At 36.6% G+C, this 9301-nt stretch overlaps 1 protein-coding gene across 1 annotated transcript in view; it reads left to right on the plus strand.

The window, feature by feature from the left end:
* The window catches only part of ETNK1 (ethanolamine kinase 1), a 25909-nt gene extending 19829 nt beyond the window's left edge, over window positions 1–6080 (plus strand). Inside the window, exons 5-8 of the mRNA XM_008635567.2 lie at window positions 315–398; window positions 2030–2190; window positions 4177–4250; window positions 5344–6080. Coding sequence (XP_008633789.2) covers window positions 315–398; window positions 2030–2190; window positions 4177–4250; window positions 5344–5416 — 392 coding nt within the window. The 3' untranslated portion in view covers window positions 5417–6080. The remainder of the gene's footprint in view (window positions 1–314; window positions 399–2029; window positions 2191–4176; window positions 4251–5343) is intronic.
* Window positions 6081–9301: the final 3221 nt, after the last annotated feature.

A 9301-nucleotide genomic window follows, 5' to 3' on the forward strand; every position in this document is an offset into this window, starting at 1 on the left:
GAGCCCCGGCCATGCGGGTGGAGAAATAAACATCTCTGAAACATCTACCACGAATCTGTCCATATATACTTCGTTTCCACGGCACTCCTGGTTTGAAATATGCTTGTTGCAGTAATCCCCGCTGCAACAAAATATTTACCCTTAAATATCTCATATCGTAGAAATCACAGTCTTACCCTGAAACATCTGAGTGCACGCAACTGGGTATAAGATGAATGTGGTTTGTTTTCCCCAAAAAACTTCAAAGGACACCAAAGGATTAGGGCTGTGACTTGATCTGGACTCTGATGTTGCTGCTGTTGTCTCTTACATAGGTGATGTGCAGTTCATAGACTATGAGTACTCTGGGTACAACTATCTGGCTTATGACATTGGAAATCACTTCAATGAATTTGCAGGTAGGAATTGGGTTTCAGAGGTAAAAGTTGACTGGTTTTATTAAAAACCCCAACAAACTCATTCTTTGTATATCTAGTTACATTTTTACAGCTGTCAGCTCATGGTATCAGAATGTGTTGATGTCTCATTTTGCAGGCCAGTTATGGCCTTCCTCTGCAGGTCTTCTAACCCAGAAAAAGAAACATCATGTCCTAAGTTCTGGTAGAATTAGATAAGTAGAGAACACACAGCTTTCACCCTATCCTTCTGTGAAGTGACACAGCAGAGGCAGCCCACTGTAGTGAAATACTGTGGATGTCACACTAGAGGTGTATATAGTGACAATATTCTGTGTGATTCCACAGTGGCAAAAGGCAGGTATTATATATTTTTTGGTGGTTTTGAAGGTGTGCGCTAAGTACTTGGCCTGTCCTAAAATGAGAAGTAAAGACTAAGACTATGTCATAGGAAAAAGGTGGGATTTTAGGAAAAAGATGTTTTTAGATTAATTTATTAACTAGTTGAAATTTTTTACAGTGCATGCCCATTCCTCTTACTCCATAAGGGAGAAATGACCTCAAGTGTATGCTGTATTATTTCAGAGCATGGGCCAGCAGGGAAAACCTATATAATGATTAGTGCAGACAGAAAGTACACTGTGGTGAAATGAGGAGCCTTAATTTACCAGTTGCTTCACAAACAGTGTTAAGTTTAGATAACTAAAAAAAACACGGAGTGTGTACTTGGTAATTTAAGTTGCAAAATTGGTAATTTAAACATTTGGAAAGCAAGTTAAATTCTTTTACAAAATTATATTTGAAAGCTTTTGATTTTTCACCTTATACTTCTGAAATCTGACATCAGTAAGAAGAATAAATGAACAAATACATTTTTTTCCTATGAAGAACAGTTGTGCTTCACTTTTATTCTCTATCCAGTAAAAATCTGAATTTTTTTTTTTAGCTAAATTTAGGTGGATCTAACACATGAAAGAGTTTAGGTGCCAGGGGATTGCAATGTTCATAATATAAGAATTAATGAGAATTCCCAAATTCCCTGAGAGTGGTAATGGGAGTGAACTGTGACCCAGGTTTGGGACTCCTGGCAAGACTCTCTATAGCCTGTGACTAAGCACCGCCAGTATAGGAAGAAAAATAGGATAAAAATGCGTCATGGGCTCCTCATTCTATCAATCACCGGTGGAGGAGAGAGACAGACTTATAATAAGTTTTCTTCAAACGTGAGCTTAGTGATAATTGGATATGCATCTGGATTCAGCTTGGTATATTGTGGCATACCAGTCTCTTTTCCCACAAAATAGGTAATATTTGATCTATTTATGAGGGTTTTTGTTTCATAATGCAAATACTTTTTCTCAAAGGCCAAGGTGTTGAATCCCAACACACAAGCAGACTCTATCTGGCTGAGAACATAAATTTTTAATGCAGAACACTGATTTGTATGTGGGAAATTCTTGTCAAGATGTAATTTATAAGGCCAGGTCAAAGTAAAAATGTGGATATTTGACAATATCAATCTGTTCCTGTGTGGGAAGGGGTACAGTAATGGACTACTAATAGTAGTACTAAAGGGTTTCTAATGGCCTTTTAATGCAACATAAGGTTCTAATAGTATTCTGTCCTTTTCCTAGGAGTAAATGAGGTAGACTACAGCCTTTATCCTAACAGAAAATTACAGGAGCAATGGCTGAGATCTTACCTTGAGGCCTACAAAGAATATAAAGGATTTGGCACAGAAGTCAGTGAAAAAGAAGTTGAAGTTCTGTATGTCCAAGTCAATCAGTTTGCACTGGTAAGTAACAAACACTGGATTAGAATATGTTGAATGATGAAGAGAAACCTGATACTCTTTGAACAAATGTAGTTGCTATTTTCTTGAATTTGAGTGTTGTGGCATGTAGAGAAAACTTCCATAAGAAATAAAACTTCGCTGTTCTATGGAAACTTGCTTCTCTGATGTATATTAAAAATTCTGTGTAGAATATTCCTAGTGAAGGAGGCACTGGGCATTCAGAAAACAAGAAGATGAGCTTTGAGTGAGGATTTCTGTTGGCTGTTTATTGGTCTGGCAAGTTTAAGTTGGCCACAGCTTATGGTGGGTCTTTGTTGAACTTTTGCTTGTAATGGTGAGAAGACAGAAGAGCAAAGTAGTGCTTCATGAAGACTTACAAACTTTAAAAGCTGTTTTTAAAATAAGGTGGTAACAATTCTGTTAAACTAGACTATTTTGATTTTATTTATTTTTTCATTTACAGATAAATAGGTCACTCTAGAGTCTCTTGCTGATCTTGTTTTGTCTAGGTGATGTGACAGGAAATGTTACAGCAAAAGTGCTTGTATTTTTTTTCTCCTGAAGAATAACATTCCCAGCTATTTGTAGGAGGAATAAGGCTAAAGTAGCCACTTTGGCCTTATTTTAGTCCTCTTTCCTACTAATTTGAGCACACTTCTGTTACTGTAATACCCTCCATTTTCTGGCAAAAGCTACTGGTTGCGGTGAGGAAGTATAGTTAACAAGGAAGATGGTTATTAAGCAAGCTTTAAAAACAGCAGCTTGTGTGCTGCTATTCTTTTCAAATATTGTTACTGTTAAATTCTGCTGTCCTATTCATTTAGGAAAGTTAGAGCCGTAATTAAGCACTCTGGTGGTCTGTTTGAAAATATATAGCACTGTTTTGTCAGTTTTAAACAATGGTCATAGTAATGTTTAAGAGCATAGAGCTGTGTTTAGAGAACAGGTCAGGACTTGCCTATAAACCACCCATGATGCACGAACACTGTGTGATACTTGTGTCAGTTCATGTGGGAAGCTTTGTTAAGGGAAAACTTGACATAAAGTTAATGGTTGTTGATGTAAAATGATGAACTGCAACTCTCTGGCACAGTTAGCTGAACTAGGTGTACAAGATTCACATGGACATAGATTAGTTGCTATTTTGAGGCATTTTCAGGTCTGTCCATGGATATCTTCTGAATTCCTGATCAAGTGTTACATGCAAGCTTCAGGAAGCCATTTAGATAATTAATATGAGCAGTCATTTACTGAAGTTCGAAGTCTGTCACTTGTAACCTGGGTGTCCAGAAACGTCTTCCACAAGGATACTGTCAAGCTTATGGCCATTGCATGTTCATTTTGAAGTATATTAACAGTCATATCATTAATATAACCCATACTTTCAATCTAAAAGTAAACAGAGGCCTCCAGACCACTTCTCTGGACTCCTAATAGAAGTAAGTTTGGAACAGATGACAAATTTGTGTAAATGCTGATGAGTTAGAGGTTTTCTTAAAGCATTACATATTTCTTTGTCCAAGTGAGCAGTAAAAGCGAGTGTAATTATAGAGGTCTAAGGGTGTAATTGAAGATTCAAAAAGAATTTCCTGTTTGCAGTGGAGTTCAATACACGTGGAATAATACAAATTTAGTTAGCAGCAGTAGAGGTGGTAGTTACATTTCTGTGGATTTTTTTAGCATAGTGTATATGGTCGTACAACAATCTACTTAATACGACATAGTTTATAAATGCAACATTGTTTCTCTTGAAAATGACACATGGGGAGTTAGAGTCCAATGGGTTTCCTCCTCTGCTTGCCGGTAATTTATTCTAAAATACTGCTTATAAATCTCTTTGGTAAAGAGAGATCAAATAACTTTACAAAAAGATAGGATTTTGAGTGTTCTCTTATAGATAATGTTTTGTCTTTATGTGAGGATATGTTTACATGTTAGATTTAAGATAAGGTAAATTTTTTTGTGCTAATTTTTTTTTTCTTTCAGGCTTCCCACTTCTTTTGGGGATTGTGGGCTCTAATCCAAGCCAAATATTCCACCATTGACTTCGATTTTCTAGGGTAAGTGTGCTTGCTATGTACAATCATGGAATACTAGAGGGTGGAAGGGACTTGTGGGGCGATTTAGTCCAGCACCCCAGCTATCAGAAACTGAAATCTGAGCAACACACCTGACCTATGTGATCATAGAATAAAACTCTTCATTTTTAAGGGAAAACAAGGCAGTAAAAGCTGTCTGTCAGTGGTTTTTTGTTGCTGAAAGTTCTCTAAATTATGTGTCCCTGGGCTAAAACACATGGTTTAAAAGGCAAAGAACAAAATGGTTTTTTGGGCATTAAGTGTTTTTTTGTTGGGGAGACAAAGACATAAAAGCCAAGTTGGTCAGTGAGGTGTGCTGTCTTTCAGATGCAAGACCTACATTTCCAACAGTGAGAATCAAAGATAAAGTACAAAAGAGCTTGATGACCTATTGCATAGAGTGTTGATCCTGGAAGTTGCTATTTTTGTTTTAAAGAGTCTTTGTACAACCAATGAATGTTAAGTTCTGTTTCAGGTAGATACCTGTGTCTTTGGCCTTCTTAAAATGGTCTTTCATGGCAACAAGCAGAGGAATTAATTTCTCCATTAGGGGCTGAGTGAGGTGATAAAATTCATCATTTTACCTGGTAAAAGGTCCCACTTTAGAATTTTTTGCACTGACTAAGCCAGTTTACTGGGCTTAATTATGTCATTGCTGTAAATAAGACCGATGTGGATTCCTAATTCTTTCAGGCTGCAATACCTCGCAGTCACCACTAGATGACGTAAAAACACCAGTGATAAACCCCAAAAACTTACCTGCTTTGACACGTTTGTTTTAATCATCATGATCAAATTTCTGTGGCATTGTAGTTGTCCAACAGTCCATCAAGAACAATTAAACACAAAATCACTACTTTGATAATCCTGGAGCAGCATCTGTTTTGCAAGCTGAGAGTGGGGGGTGGTGGAGAAGTAGTACTATATCATCATTGTTCTGTTCCTAATTTCTGCTAAGAGTCAATTTTGGAAACAGAGTGCTGGGGTCAGTGGAATTTTGACTAGTCCTACATGACTGTTGTCATGTGGAGAGTTAGCTGTTCCTAACTTGGAATGTCTCTCTCCTTTTGACCAGGTATGCAATTGTTCGGTTTAACCAGTATTTCAAAATGAAACTGGAGGTCATGACGCTAACTCTTCCTGAGTAATGAAGAGGAGGACTCTTACCAAGTGGATAGACAACCCCTGAATCTTTTCTGAGAACAGATACTGGAAAAAAAGCTAAACATTTGTTGAAGTGCTGTAATGCTCACTTGGTGGTTCCTGCTTTATAAATAATGCCTCTAGACAGTCCTTCAATGTTAAATTTATTATGAAGAACATACGTACTGCTGTTGATATAAAACGGATTAGAAACTTGCTAAATCTATAAAAAGTTGTAGAAATGGCAATTTAATCCTTCTTTGTAATTTAACATATGTTGTATGTGAATTATTTATTATAAGTTTAACATGATTCCATTGCTGCTTTCATCAGTTTTTGTTAAAGTTGGGTGCAGATAGTGAAGTTGTTCCAAAGGATTCGTTTAACAACTTGTTTTATTGAAGTTGCATTAACTTATGCTAAAGAAGACATGTCAGAGACAATTATTATTTTAGAGGCCTACGAGTAAAAGGAGTGACAATAGATCTGTGTGATCTCTAGTGTGGTATAACTAGGGAGAATGGTTAGGATGGTCTTTATTTTTCCCTTTTTCTGTTTTTAAAGGTAGCTTTCCATATGATGGTACTTTTCTTTTGCACAAGAATCAAGCAGCTTGCTGAAATGATAAAATAACATTTTGATTTTTTTTTTTTTCTTCTTGATTTATCTGTAGAAATGTTCAAGTTCTGTGACCACAAGATTCTTTGAGGATATTGTACCAATCACTGTTGTTAGCTGGACATCCCTGACTTCTGTGGGAAAGCTGCTTGTTTATTAAGTGTCCTCTTAAAGTCAAAAGACCACTATTCCAAATTTCTTTCTTTTTGAAACTTGATTCTATATTTGAACACTATTTTGGTGTCTGTATCTGTTGTGCTTCAGTGGCAGAATGGACTGTTGGACTGGAGATAGGAGAGCAGAGATCCTGTTGCATGGGGGAGCAAGACACAGGTTTACAGTTCCTGTATTGATGACAACTTTCTGCTTTGTCATCTTCTAACTTTAGATTCTTAAGTCTTAAATGCCTGGTCCTGTAGTTGTGCAGATTCTGGTATGTCTGGTGGTTCTTTTTTTTTTTTTTTTTTTTTCAACAAAATTTTGTTTTTTTTTTTTTTCTGTCAGCAAATTGCTTTTCAAAGCCTCCAGTTTGAAGGACAGAATGGAAGAGTGTATGACTTAAGCAGCGGGGCTTTGATCATCACACACACTTTATTTCTTAAAGCTATTATACCAAGAATGGTCTGGATTACAAAATGTGAACTGAAAAGAAAATGTTTACTTAATGGAAAAATGCATAAGTTTGTGTGGATTTTTTCTGTCAGCAAATTGCTTTTCAAAGCCTCCAGTTTGAAGGACAGAATGGAAGAGTGTATGACTTAAGCAGCGGGGCTTTGATCATCACACACACTTTATTTCTTAAAGCTATTATACCAAGAATGGTCTGGATTACAAAATGTGAACTGAAAAGAAAATGTTTACTTAATGGAAAAATGCATAAGTTTGTGTGGAAAAGAGGCTTTAACTCTGAAAGGGGAGGGTGGGTTTGGGAGGCAGGAGATGAGAAGGAACCCACAGCAGAAAACTAAAGCCCAACAATACAGTTTGAGGCTAGGCAGGCATGAACTCAACTCTGATGATACTCTGAAAAACTTTGCACTTTGGTCACATAAGTGCCCACATGTACAAAGTCTGTGCGTGTGCATGAACACATGCAAACACAAACTTACCTGAGGACTAAATATTGTGGGGAGTCTTTTGTGCAGACTCCAGCAAAGATATTTATTCAAAATTGCTTTATGGCACATGGCAGTGTGTGTATGTGTGTATAGTATGTACACGCATACATACATATGTGCTTTACAAAAGCTTGGAGTGATTCAGGACAAAGAAAATTCATGTGAATGAAAAATCTTCACTATTAAAGACCATTTCTAATGGCATTCTGTTATTTTGTAAAAGCACGGTTTAGGATTTGTTTTTCCTCTTGTTTGTAATAATCTCTGAATGTTTCCATTTTATTTTGATTCAGTCAAAATGTTAAAAATCTTTATACAAAGGGTAGAACTGGGATTTTTTTGTAACTTGAAATGAAGTAACTATTTTCATTAGCTGGAGGCTACTATACTGGAGAAACTCTCTTTGATTTGAAACAAATAGTTAAAATAGACATTTATAATTTACTTTGTAGCAGTTATCAAGGATGTTGCTAGAGCTCATGAAGGCACTGAAGACCTTAATCTTCTGTACTTTCTCTCTATGGACTTTATTGACATTTGATGAGTAATACCCTGCTGTCTTGTAGTTTCTTTAAGTTCAGGAAAATGTGCTTGGAACTAAGACTGCTAAAGATTTTTGAACTCTTTGTTACTATTTTCTTCCAAGCAGTGGCTTTATTTCTGACAGTGTTGCTTTGTATTTGTGAAACATTTTGAAAGAAGGCTGTGAAGTTCATTTGGTCTTGGGAAATCCAACACTTGACAGATCCTAAGTTTCCCAATGGCTGGCAAAACACATTCCCTTTTCAGGTACTAGTACTACTTAGGTTTGGAGTTACTGTAATTTTTGTCAGTAGTATTTTTTGTTTGTATAGCTCAAGTAGCAATAACTGTAGGAGTGGAAGTTTGCTTCCGCAGAACCAAAGCTTTTCCTGAGTGCAGCTCAATCTCATCCTTGTGGAGTGAATCACATAAAAGCACTTTGAAGCAGGTAGCAAATACTCCAAGCTTTTCCTGAGCCACTTTGAAGGAGCACAAGGACTGTCACAGGTTACAGTGGTTGACTTTGCAGTACTGGTCAAGGCTTTAAGTTTGCACGTTGGAATTCACTTCAGACACTTCAACACTGCTCCGCATCAGCCTTCTCTCAAGAGAAGTGCAGGTTAAATCCATTCGTGATCAACTCTGAGGAAATACTGTAAAACATCTCCCAAAATGAAATCCCAGTTACCTTGAGCCTTGTTCCACATCTGTTTGAGCCAGTAGCACTAGGGTATCCTCATTTCCTGAGGAATATCTACATATACATTAAGTTGGAAGTAGTAGTTTGCATTGCAGATGATAAGGTAGCTTGAAACTGTGAATACAGGACATTCTGAATGTAAGTTAGGTACTAGAGAACATATACTTGTTTCACTTAATTTATCTCAGTCTCTTTAAAAGCAACATGAAGATATTTGAAGGAGGACAAAATGACTGAGCTCTAGAAACATCCTGTAGTAGTTTTGACTGTGACTTGCCAAGAAGATACTCTGTTGCCTTTGTTAAACTAAGGGCATGAATGCCAAAATTAATAATTCTTGCTGTAGTTAAAGCTATATTGTAAATATAAAGAGGATTATTAATCTGGGTATTCTTGCAGGAATAGCATCAAGTCAATAGACCGTAGCGGCCTGGTTGCTTTTGTAAAGCAGAATAGCGTGATTTTTTTCCTTCTCATTTCTGCAGTCAGATCTGGCTAATCCAGGCCTAATTTCTTAGGTTACCCAAGCACTAAAGATTTCTGAATGGTCAGTAGTCTCCTGTCACATAATTTTAAATACTTTCATTGACACTTGTTGTTTTGCTTTTTAAAAGGACGTACCAAATTTGCATTAACCAGGTCTGACTGTATATGTATATACAACAGTGTAAATAACCATTTGTAAATTAGTGTGAATTGTACTGTATCTTGCATTTATGGGCTTGTGTATTGCATTGTATTCTCTCCTATTTTGTAGAAATTTTGATGTAAAGAAGAAATCTAACTCTGTGTGTGGACTTCTTTTGTTAAATTGACTTATAACGGAGCATAATACTTCCATGTTAAGATATCCATTTATAGCCTTGGACACCCAGTGTCTTTTTTCCCTCATTAGCTTTTTGAAATCTTGCTCTTGGGAATGATTCTGGGAA

The sequence above is a fragment of the Corvus brachyrhynchos genome, unplaced genomic scaffold (assembly GCF_000691975.1).
Source record: "Corvus brachyrhynchos isolate BGI_N302 unplaced genomic scaffold, ASM69197v1 scaffold246, whole genome shotgun sequence".
NCBI lineage: Eukaryota > Metazoa > Chordata > Aves > Passeriformes > Corvidae > Corvus > Corvus brachyrhynchos.